The 12726-nt window shown below is 41.8% G+C and overlaps 1 protein-coding gene across 1 annotated transcript in view; it reads left to right on the forward strand.

Moving 5' to 3' along the window:
* Positions 1-976: 976 nt before the first annotated feature.
* Positions 977-12726, forward strand: part of LPIN2 (lipin 2) — a gene marked incomplete at both ends in the record, with an annotated part of 66674 nt that continues 54924 nt past the window's right edge. Inside the window, one exon of the mRNA XM_080714309.1 lies at positions 977-1078. Within this exon, the coding sequence (XP_080570435.1) occupies positions 977-1078 (102 nt within the window). The remainder of the gene's footprint in view (positions 1079-12726) is intronic.

A 12726-nucleotide genomic window follows, 5' to 3' on the forward strand; every position in this document is an offset into this window, starting at 1 on the left:
AAGTAAAAAAAAGATAAAATTGTAATATTAACTAATAGACTCAAATTGTGGTTTCAGCACTTATTTATAAAAAAAATTGAGATTGTTTCACATTCTTTTATATAGAGTCCTCAAATTCGAATGGCTGTTTTATGCTTAGTGCACACTGCAGTTGATACTAAGATGCTTGCAAGTTCCCAGTCACCTCATGTGGGGTTTTAGTGAAAAACACAGTCTAGGAAATGGCTTGAGTGAAATACATTGTAACTTAGAAATCTGGTATATTTCATGTGCATTAAGTGTGTTTTAGGTTTTGAGGATTCAGTTGAGTTACTTTGTTGACTTTCTGAGAGCTGGTCAGGACTTTCTAGGAATGTTGTTAATTGTTGCTTTGTCATTCTTGAAGTCTAATAAATTTTGCTTATTTACAGTGCTGGGAAGGCTGTCTTACAGAATTGTGAAAAATATGGGCCATGTCAGTATGATGTAAAAATAATTTGTAGTTGGGCTTTACAAAGCAAATAACCCAGCTGACTTTGGGAAGCCCACTGATACTTAGAAAGTATATGTGAGTTATTTCCCTTGCACGATTAATTCATGTAAGAGGATTTCTCCATAGGGGTAGCTGTTTTTCTTTCTGAAAATAAGGATGTGATTGGTTTAAGGAATCATTAACTCAATCCCTGTCGAGGGTGACGAAGCGGCAGGGACCGTCAGGGATGGGGCGGGACGCAGTGCCTATCAGTGTAAACACATGGCACAGCCTGTCCCATGCCCCTGCTTATCTTCTTTGGAGAGAAGGGGTTGAGGTATTTTGAACAAATCTCATTGGTAAAGTTGTGTATGCATTGGTTTTTTTAAAGAGCCATTTCCTTTCAGTTTTAACCATATTCATGTGTCTGCAAACAGCACTCAGTCTGTCAGCAGCAGCTTTCTCTTTTGATGGTACTTCCATCTTTATAAAAAGACATGCTCGGTAAGCGTCTTCAGGTTTAAGATGTTTTACTTAGAAGACGATAGTGACGATGAGACGACTCACAGAGGCTCATTAGGTACAACTCAAGCTGTTTACCATGGCAAGGCCCCCTCGGGTATCCTGGTGAGTCCGCCGCCCATACCCCTGCTTCTTGCTTGTGTGAACAGTCTGAGTGGTCCTGAGAGGAGCAGAGTGCACCCCGAACTGAGAGTGGCTATGTCCTTTCTTTGGAAAATGTTGGAGTGCATTTCACTAACTTTTAAATGTTCCGTTGAATAGAAATCTTTGGTTACCTCTCTTTCCTCATGAGCTCTATGCTATCTTTCTTTCTTTTTCTATTTTTTTTTTTATTATTTAACAAATAACTTTCTGCCTAAGAAAAAAAATTAAGTTGCTTTAAACTGAGAACTTTTAGCTGGGCATGGTGGCACACGCTTGTAATCTCAGTACTTGGGAGGCTGAGACAGAAGGATTGCGGGTTCAAGATCAGTCTCAGCAATTTAGCAAGACCCTGTTTCAGCATAAATAGAAAGGTCTGGGATGTAGCCTATAGGTAGGTCTTCCTCCATTCAGTCCTCAGCATGCCCCCCAAACCCACATACTTGGTTTCATATTCTCTTTGCCTTTCAATATAAAAGCTGAGGTATAAAAGTCATTTAAAATTCTTGCAGTTTTTATTGCCTGAAACTGGCATTTTATTTGGATATAGAATAGAAAAAAGTGACTTTAGTCTTTTTCTTCTGTGATTGTAAACAAGAAATTTTTATAAGCTTGAACTATGTGAGGAAAATACAAATTGTCTGAATCTTTTAAACCTACATATTTCTCTTTTGTTACAAGATATAAAATGGAATATGTTTTGTAAACTTATTGCAAGTTCCATGAGTTGGTATCAGAGAAACAAAATCAAATAACTTAAGGACAATATAATTTAACTCTACCTGTGGAACCTTTTTCTTTAAAAAAATTTATTTATTTATTGCAGTAGTGAGAATGGAGCCCAGGGGCATTCTACCTCCAAGCTACACCCCCAGCCCTATTATTTATTTGTTTGTTTGTTTGTTTATTTGTTTATTTATTTGTATTTATTTTTGGTGGTACTGGGGTTTCTGGAAACCCTTCTACCTCCGGGTTACACTCCCAGACACCTATTTTTTATATTTTTATTTTGAAACAGGGTCTCTTAAATCAGCGAAGCCGGCTTCGAACCTGCGAAGGGTCCTCCTGTCTCACCTCCCAAGCTTGGGGATTACAAGCATGCGCCACCACGCCTGGCTTAAAAATAATCTTTTTAGAAAATTAAGGATTAATATTTTATGAAAATAAGCATGAAGTCAGCCAAACAAATAAGACAGTTTCTAAATCTATGAATCACATTATGAATCTAGATAATTTTAATTTTAAAGCTATGAACATTTTTATTGATCCTTTTAGAAATACTATCACATTCTGTGTGCTTTTTGCTTTTGATTCTGTAAATATGGGTGTTTCTTGTTCAGACATCTCCAATACTAATGAAAAGACAGTGTTAACCGGGCATGGTGGCACACGCTTGTAATCTTCGTGCTTGGGAGGCTGAGACAGGAGGATCGCACAGGTTTGAAGCCAGCTCAGCTACTTAGGCTTTCAGCAACTTAGTGAGACCCTGTTTCCCAATAAAGTATAAAATAGGTCTGGGAGTTTAGCCCAGAGGTAGAAAGCCTTTGAGTTCCACCCCCAGTACCACCAAAAAACAAAACAAAACAAAAAACAAACAAAAAAAGAAAGACATTGTTTGAGTATGAATGGAAGCTGAGAGCTAGTGCAGGAAGCAGTGTGCTTTTGAACTCTGTGTTAACACAGAATTCATAGATGTGGGGAGTTTGAGTGTGTTTGTTGTACTGGTCAGAAGAGAGAATTGTTAACATACCTGATTTTCCTTTTTTTTTTTTTTTGTGGTGGTGGTACTGGGGTTTCTGGAAACCCTTCTAGCTCCGGGCTACACTCTCACACCTATCTTTATACTTTTTTTTTAATTTGGAAACAAGGTCTCTTAAGCCAGCTCGGCTGGCTTTGAACTTGCACGATCCTCCTGTCTCCACCTCCCAAGCACGGGGATTACAAGCGTGCGCCACCACGTCCAGCTCATGAATATTTTAAAAGTCTATTTATCAAGCAGCAGCAGCTCACATGAACTCACCAAAGGAAGACATTCTTAGACCTCTTGTTGCTGGTGCTTTTCAGAGGGAGGCCCAGAGATATTTGCTTAGACTGCATTTTATTAACAGTTCCCTTTTATGTTACTGCTAGAATATGGATGCCCCATGAGTCACCTCCCTGCCCCTAGAGAAAAACCGATTTTCTGAATGGCTAAAGCTTGCAATCATAGATTTGATATCTTCTTAATAAGCTGTAATGATTACATAGGAGTTCGACTTTGTAACCGGGGTGTGTTTGGTGTGAGCTGAACACCTCTTTTAGAAGTCATGTATTTATTTACATTTTTATTTTGCACATATCTTTTTCTTGAGAGTACCACAGTTGGGTGGTGTGTGTGTGTGTGTGTGTGTGTGTGTGTGTGTGTGTGTGTGTGTGTGTCTCTTTGTGTGTCTGTGTGTGTCTGTGTGTGTGTTTGGCACTGGGGATTGAACCCAGGGGCATTCTACTCCTGAACTCCATACACCCCAGTCCTTTTATTTTTGGTTTTGGAACAGGGTCGCCCCAAGTCTCTGAGGCTCTGAAGGACCTTTTCTTCATGGTTTTGGGTATTCAGAGTATGTATAGCTCATGATTTCAATAGCCATGAGAAGATTTCTGTGCTTTGCTAGAAATTGAGAATTTTTTAAATCGTATTTTTATACTTTTTAAACAAAGACAATTTCTTTATTTGGAAAAATAGGACTAAAGAATTTTATATTGAAATATTCTGAAGTTCCAATAGTACTGTAGTTAATGTCCCTCCACCCCCATTTATTTTATTTTATTTATTATTATTATTATTTTTTTTTTTTTTTTGCGAGTCTAGGGGTGGAACCCAGGGGCATTCAACCTCCAAGCTACACCCTCTGCCCTATTTTTTATTCTTCATTTTGAAACAGAGTCTTACTGAGTTGCAGAGGGCCTTACTAGGTAGCTGAGGCTGTCTGCGAACCGCGATCCTCGGGTCTCAGCCTCCCAAATGCTGGGATTACAAGCGTGCGCCACCATGCCCGGCTTCCCATTTATTTTAAATTATCTTGATTATATTTTTTTCCCTAGGTCAAAATGCGTTACAGGGTTCTTAAGGGATCTTGAACATCAACCTCTTTCTGCAGTTTGAGCTAGAGGGGCTCCTAGAGGCCAGTGGCTGTTCTTACTATAGACAACCCCAGCCAGACAGGCAGAAGTTGCCCAGGCCAGGGGAGTGCCTCCTGACCCTGGGTCTCCAAGGCCCCTTGGACTCCAGGAAGCAGGGTGGGGCAGTGCCTCGCAGGCCTGCTGTCAGTTCTTTATCTGAGAGCAGGGCACCCCTGGTTGGATTAAGGACCCGGGCACCTCTGGCTGGCTCCAGAAAGCTCAGCAAGATTTAATAACACAAACAGTGGTAGGAGGTAGAAGTCGCCCTGGAGGCAGGGAGTGCGACCTGAGCAGAATGGGGGCTGTGAGCCCACTGACCTGCGCAGGCTCAGCACTGTGCACAGCAGCACTGGGTGAAGGGTCCCAAAGCAGTCCCACCCCTCCAGCCCAGCACGGCAGGGCTTACAATGATTAAAGATCTACTTGATAGAATCCCGTTTCTTCACTGAAATATTATGCCTCAGTGTTTTGAGTCCTGGGTCAAGGACAAAGCAAAGGACTAGAGCAAGAATTCTTCCTTTCCTGGATAAGGGCCAAGTCTCACCAGAACATTTGAGGTAATTTTCATTTTTATATTTGTGTCCCCAATTAAAATGTGCACGCACACAGCTGCCTCACAGGGCTGTCCAGTGCATGGCTAGACCTCCTCCCTCTACTTTTTGTGTTCCAGTACTGGGTGTTGGCCCTGCGGGTACCCTACTGCAGAGCTACAATCTGAGATAGGGTCTGGCTAAGTTTTGAGGCTGGCCTCAGACTTGCTACCCTCCCACCTCAGCCACCCAAGTAGCAGAGATTATAGCTGTGTACCAACACCCCTGTCTAAACCTATTAATTTGAAGGAAACAAAACTCTTCTTCATTAAGTCACAACTGAATCCAGTAAATACAAATAATTTTTGATGGTGCTGGGGCTCAAACCCCAGGTCTCGTACAAGCTAGACAAGTACTGTCACTGAGCTATATGCTTCGACCCTAACTTTTTATTTGCATATGTTAATGTGTCTGGATTATTTCTTGGCCTGGGTTTATGAATAATATAGCAGGAAAGACTTCCATAGAATGGCAGGATGATTATGAGCACTGTTAGTGTGCCCCAGATACTTGGTCTTGACCACACAGGACCAGGGCGGCTGAGCCCTTAGCTGAGGGACTAGAGCTCGGTGAGCCAGGTTGTGTGCTCGGGAAAACACCACGTAATCCAGTCTCCTGCGAAACGTGGGGCCAAGAAGTCAGGCTACTGGCCTAGGAGTTGGACACAGTTCTTCAAGGGTCTAAATAAAAATCTCACCCCTCTTGGGGAAATACTGATCTTAGGCCATTTATGTGTTATATTCATATTGTATGTATTAACTATGCAAAACCAACCATGTTCTACTAGATAAAAATTATAAACACATTCTAAACTAAATAGTTTGTGTGTGCTGTCATTGTTTAGCTTTGAAAGCAGAACAATTTTTGTTGTATTTTTGTCTTTTTCTAGAAAAAGTATCTTTAATTTGTTTATTTTTGAAGTCTATTTTATGATCTAAATAAAGATCTCTTATATAAGATATTACAGGGAAGATATTTTTCAAAGGGAAGATGTTTTTCAAGGAATGGCATAAAATTATGCTAATTTTATTTTATTTTATTTTATTTTGGTACTGGGGGTGGAACCCAAGGGCTACTTCCAGGCTACACCCGCAGCTCTATTTTATAATTTATTTTGGAAACAGGGTCTCACTAAGTTGCTGAGAGCCTCACTAAGTACTGAGGCTGGCTTCGAACCTGTGCGATCCTCCTGTGTCAGCCTCCCAAGGGCAGGGATTACAAAAATGCACCACCACGCCTGGGTGATAATGTTATTTTATAAGGGTATCATTTTAGCTCTGTGATAAAATCATGTTTAGAATTCTGTATGCCTTTGGTGTACTGTCACTTTAATTTTTTAAATTTATTTTTTTATGCAGGGGATTGAACCCAGAGGCATTCTACTTCCAAGCTGTACCCCAGGCCCTTTATTTTTATTTTTGTCTTTATTTTGAAACTGGGTCTTGCTATATTTCCAAGGGCCTCAGTAAGTTGCTCAGGCTGTTCTTGATTCTGCTGTCCTTCTGTCTCGGCCTCCCAAGTACTAGGACTGCAGGCCTGTACCACCACTCCTGGCTTGGCAGGCCATCCATTGTTAGATTCTATCTATGTAGAAGAGAGAGCTTCATTAGAAATCTGCCCAAGGTGAGTCCCAGAAAGACATGCAGAGAGTTTCGTAATCTTTAGAATGTCATCACATGCACAGATTCGCCTGACCTCTGCTTGAACTGCAGACAAGAGAGGCTATCTCTAGCGAGGCCAAGGTGCAGTGGCTGAGATCGTTGAAGTCCTTTCTCACTCTTGTTTTCCGTGTATTCTAAACACCGTGGCCATTGTAGACCAGTACTGTGTCAAAAGATTTGAAATTGTGCTGGAAAATAATTCTTTCTGAGTGGGAGGCAAGACAGGAGCAGGGATCGTGGCCACCTTAGGCAAAAACAAGAGGGAACTAGGAGTTAGTCCTTTTGACTCATCATCAGACAGCTTCAAATCCTTACATTTTGGGGAGTAAATGGGGAGCTTTAAAGAGCACTCGTACCTGAGCCAAGCGTGGTGGCACGAGCTTGTAATCCCAGCACTTTGGAAGCTGAGACAGGACGACTGCAGGTTTGTGGCCAGCCTGAGACCTACAGCACTGTAGTGAGACCATTCAAAATAAAATAGGGCCGGGGATATAGCCAGAGGTGGAATGCCCCTGGGTTCAATCCCAGCACCCCTCGCCCCCACACACAGCACACAAAGCACCTGTACCTGTAGTCTGTGTGTATTGGGGTGCGGGGTTGTCATCTGTGTCCAGGGGTGAGAAGCAATTCCCAAGGAATCCCTGCTGAGTGTTTACTAGAATACAAAGATTTCCGAGACAGACTGAAGCAGGATTGGAGGCAGCTTTGAAGCCAAGATTGTTTTGTTTTTAGAACTGCAGTTTTTATTTGGGATTTTTCCCCCACTAAAGTCATTTTTCTCTTTCAGAACCCAATCCAGAATACGTCTTAAATTGACTTGTGCCCTCTGTCTCTTCCAATCTCTGATAGTTGCTAGCCTTTCTGTGTCTTTAATGACCTGTTTTTCAGTGAGTACTGGTCAGATATTTGGTAGAATTACTCTCAATTTGGGCTTGTCTGGTATTGTCTCATAATTGAATTGAGGTTATGTTTTTGGCAAAGAATACCATAAAAGTAATATGTTCTCGGTGAGTCATCTTGGAGGTCCCTGATGTCAAATGTATTGTGACTAGTGACATTTTTTTTTTTTTTTTTTTGGTGGTACTGGGGTTCCTGGAAGCCCTTCTACCTCCGGGCTACACTCCCAGACCTATTTTTACATTTTCATTTTGGAAACAGGGTCTCCTAAGCCAGCGTGCGCGGCTGGCTTCGAACCTGCGCGGCTGGCTTCGAACCTGCGCGATCCTCCTGTCTCTGCCTCCCAAGTGCGGGGATTACAAGTGTGCTCCACCACGCCCGGCAAGTGACATGTTTTTTTATCACTTGATTTGGGGTGTCTGCCAGTTTACTCCCAATAAAGCCTTTCCTTTTGAAATTATCTTGATTCTAAATCTTTTTATCATACTGAGCTAAGATATTTAAGTCTCTTTTGTTTGTTTGTTTGTTTGTTTTGTGGTACTGGGATTGAACTCAGGGACATTCTATCTCTGAGCTACCCTCCCCAGCCCTTTTTTATTTTTATTTTGAAACAGAGTCTTACTAGGTTGATGAGTCTCACTAATTGCTGAGGCTATCCTGGAACCTGCAATCCTCCTGTCTCAGCCTCCCAAGTACTAGAACTACAGGTGTGCACCACTGTGCCTGGCTTGTAAGTCTGGATTCTAACCCAGACATGAGCAATCTCTCACCCTGTATATACATATTTAAACGATGGGTTTGCCTTTGGACCTCCAATTCCAGTTAAGTACCACAGGGTTCATTTTAAACTTCCCTCCTGGGAGCTTGTATTTTTAGAAGCTTCCCTCGGGGTTTATGATTAATAAGACTTGGGAAACAATGGCTTTTGGGTATTATTGTTGGGTATAGTATGGCTCCAAAGGCTCTGGGCTTTAGTAAAGTACCCTTTGCTAATGAACAGTCTCTTCCTCAATGACTCATCATTTCTCCTTCATATACCAAAAAAGAGTCTTAGCTAGGCAGGGTAGTGCATGCCTGTGATCCCAGTACTTGGGTGACTGAGACAGGAAGATTGCAGGTTTGAGGCCAAACTCAGCAATTTAGCAAGGTTCTCAGCAGCCTAGTGAGACCCTATTTCAAAACAAAAAATAAGAAGGGCTGGGAGTGTAGCTTGGAAGTAGAATGCCCCTGGGTTCCATCCCCAGTATCACATACACACACACAAGAATCTTTATGCTTTGCCCAGCCCTCATAAGTAAAGGAACTCAGCCTCCTAGAAAAACAAATCTCCTGCGTTTTGTAGTGGGATGGAAAGTGGTCCAGTTTCATGGCCAGTATTCCCATGAAATGAACGTCAGAGAAACTTAGCACACTTGAAAAAATGTTAAGTGGGCTGAATGCCCAGCGAAACTGTTAAGACATTTTTAACATGACAGAAAGCCTCAGAATTTCAATAAAACCAAATTTACTTTAATCCTTGAGTTTTCTTTCTGACCAGGCAGCCTGCATTCTTTTTCTTTCTAAAGCAGGCACTTTTCTATCACACTTCTTGATAGTGTGCCCTTCGGCCTGGGTTGTGAGCGGTGTTGGACTGTGCCCTCTCAGCCTGCGGGCGTCCAGGCGGTGGCTGCCTCCTGAGCAGGTGTGGTGCCCTTCCCACACAGCGGTGGTCCAGCAGGCATGTTCCTCCTGCATAGCCAGGGCACCCTGGGAGCTCAGCCTAGGCAGGGGATTAACACAGTTAGGTCAGCTTTATAAGGCCAGTTTCACTCACTTGTGATATTAACTAAGGTTCTTTTGGGGGAGTTGAGAGGAGAAGGAAAGGATGAAGAGGAGTGAAATTTAACATGCCTGTCCCTAGACCTGCAACCTACAGAGACATGTTGATTTATCTTTAGGCTTCAGCTGTACCTTTGACTTTAGAGGAGTCATGTTATCAAAAGGTCGGTGTGAAAAGAACTTTAGTTAATTATTTTTAATTTTAATTGGTATATTATGATTATACATAATAGGATTCATCGTCACCTATTTATATATGCAGATAACCTAATTTGGCCAATTTCATTCCCCAGTAAATAGAACTTTTAATAGAGATGGAATATTTATCAATGTTTATGACAGTCGTCCTTCATAGTATGGTTTCCATAGCAATTTGCTAATATCATGTGCCTTCAGATGTGGAAGTAAGCCGGTCATGGTGGCACACACCTGTAATCCCAGCACTTGGGAGGCTGAGACAGGAGGATCTAAAGTTCGAGGGCAGCCCCAGCAATTTAGAGAGGCCCCAGCTAGCCTCAGCAACGGAGTGAGGCCTTTGGCAACTTAGTGAGACCCTGTTTCAAAATAAAGAATAAAATAGGGCTGGGGCTGTAGCTCAGAGGTAGAATGTCCCTGGGTTCTATCTCTAGTATTAAAAAAGCGAAAATAAGCCAAACTACCAGATTTCCAGGCTTATTTCAGAGATGCTTGTGGTTATTAATGATTACCACCAAAATAGATTAGTTATAGATTACCTTATTTTAGAAGGTTTATGATGAGAATCTGTTCCTTAAAACATGTATTTATAGCTGGGTGTGGTGGCGCACACTTCTAATCCCAGGACTTGGGAGACTGTGGCCAGCCTCAGCTACTTAGACCCTCTTCAACTTAGTGAGACCTGTTTCTAAATAATAACAAATTGGGCTGGGATGTAGTTCTGAGGTAGGATGCCCTTGGGTTCAATCCCCAGTATCTCAGGGAAAAAAAAAAAGAAGACATGTATTCATGGTCGTAATGATTTATTTTTTAAGTCTCCTCATAAAGACGCTTAATGTTTTTCATGTATGATGGCATGTGGAGGAATCCGTCCTGGCCTTCTAAAAGCATCTGTGGAATTCCTACCTATACAAATCCTGAAATTTTCACTAAAGTAGTACTAATGTTTCAGTAGCTGTGGTCCTTACTTAGAGTAAAAAGAGAGTGGGTGTTTGAGGTAGGCTGCCTGGGCATTTACTTGGGCCTGACTTATGTAGCTGTTTGACTCTAAATAAGTTTTTTTTTCCTTCTGGGCCCCAGTTTTACTAGACCAACACATGTAACATTTATGTTACCTAATTGTGAGGATTCAATCTTAAATCAGATTAGGTATGTTACAGTATCATTTGGAAAAGGTAAATATTACTGCTTTCTCCTTTCCCCCTTACATCATGGCTAACACAGAAAGAAAATGAGTAAGACATCAGAATTATAGATTAGGTCTTATTTGATTTGTCAAGAACATGCTTGTCATCTCAGCACTTGGGAGGCTAAGACAGAAGGATCGCAGGTTCGGGGCCAGCCTCAGCTACTTAGTGAAGCTTTCCACAACTTCATGAGACCCCATTTTAAAATAAAGGAAAAAAAGTAGAGGTGGGGATGTAGCTCAGGGGTAGAATGCCCCTGGGTTAAATCCTCAGTACCACCAAAAAAAAAAAAAAAAAAAGTTGCGGCTATCACTGATTACAGGTAGACACCTGTAATCCCAGTAGTTGGGGGGCTGAGATAGGAGGATCACAGGAGTGAAGCCCGCTTCATCAATTTAGACCCTGTTTCCAAATAAAAAATAAAGTAGGGCTGGGGTAGCGGCTTGGAGGTAGACTGCCCCTGGGCTCCACCCCAGGACCATGGTAGGTGGGGTTATGACAGTGACTAAATGCGGAGTTTGACGTTTCACTGGCGTGGTAAATCTACATTGTAAGCACATCCACACATGAAAATCCAAGCTTTTACAACATTAAGTTATCACTTGAAAATCGTTTAAAGAGAGATTTCCAGTAGTGGCAAACTCCCATGAGTGCACCGAATAGCTGGGCTGGGCACAGCAGCATGGGCTCCTTAAGAGGCTGGGGCAAGACAAATGCAAGTTTGAGGTCACCTCCAACAATTCAATGAGAACGTGTCTCAAAGTTTTGGGAAAAAAAAATTGTAAAGGGCTGGGTTTTTAGCTCAGTGGTAGAGTTCAGTCTACCACTGAGTAGATTGAACTCTGGTTCAGTCAGTAGATCTAACCAGGGTTTAATCCCCAGCACAAACAAAAAGTAGTAGGTGGAAAATCAACCTTTCAAAAATACATATAAACAATCCGAAATGTCTACCCACATAAAATTATGTTCACACAGAAACCTGTGTACAAATGATTAGGCTATTTTATTTGTAATTGCCAAGAACTAGAAATAACCAGATCTTCCAACTGGTAAATGGATAAACTGTCGTACATCCATTTGATGGGATGCTACTTAACAACAGGAACAGACTACTGATACGTACACCAGTATTAACCAATCCCAGATGTGTTGTATTAACGAAAGAAGCAGGATTTCATTACTGTCTGGTTCCACTTGTGATATCCCAGAGAAGGCAGGAATAGGCACAGACACGGGAGGGCGTGGGGAGGAATTGCCTACAGAGCGCCCTTGGAGACTTTGCAGGCAGTCTTTCTTTACCCTGGTTATGGAGATCACTGCCTGATATTAAAATTAGCAAAGGGGTTAATTTTTCTTTATGTAAAGGATACATGGGTAAATCTGTTTTGAATAGTTCAAGGTTTAAAATCTTAAATTGCATTTCATGGCAGAGTCAGCATTACCCTTGGAGTTTGTGTGTGGTCGGGATGGTTATTCCACAGGTTGACTTTAGTAATCACCTAGTATCTTTTACGATTAGTTACAAACCCCTTAAGCTCACCACCCTTCCTGATGATTTGACTTACTGCACCTCTGTAGTCTCTAAAGTTAAAGGTTCCCTGTAACCGCTTCTGTCTTCTCATGTACACAGAGGTCAAGAGTTGGCTTATTTTAGCGGAGACAGGAACTGAAACAAAAACTAAATTACCAAAAAGCCTCAGCTCAATTCTTCAATTAGGGAAATGAGGCAAGAAGAAATGGTGAGGTGGAGGTGGGAGGAAAACTGTCCAGCTTGGTCGTTGGTGCAGGCTTGAGGGAGATTGAGGCCCATCTCTCCCACAGCGCTGCTTCATTTTAGGATCTCGCAGGCAGTATGTGTTTTATTATTTTGAAATCTAAAGATATGTGTAAAATTAAACATGGTTTTTCTTGCTCTCCATTGCTGTGTTAAGAAAATAAAATGATCATGACTAGCTGTTTTCCTTGAATATTGTGCTCTACAGAATTGTGTAGAAGTATGGGTGATTTCATGTAAGTCAAGTGACTAGTATAAAATAGATAACCTGGTTTGTTCCCTTCCACTCTGTGATCATCCTTGGTCCTGGTGTGACTACTGCCACCTTGCCTCC

This window comes from Muscardinus avellanarius (assembly GCF_963383645.1).
Source record: "Muscardinus avellanarius genome assembly, chromosome: 17".
Taxonomy (NCBI): Eukaryota; Metazoa; Chordata; class Mammalia; order Rodentia; family Gliridae; genus Muscardinus; species Muscardinus avellanarius.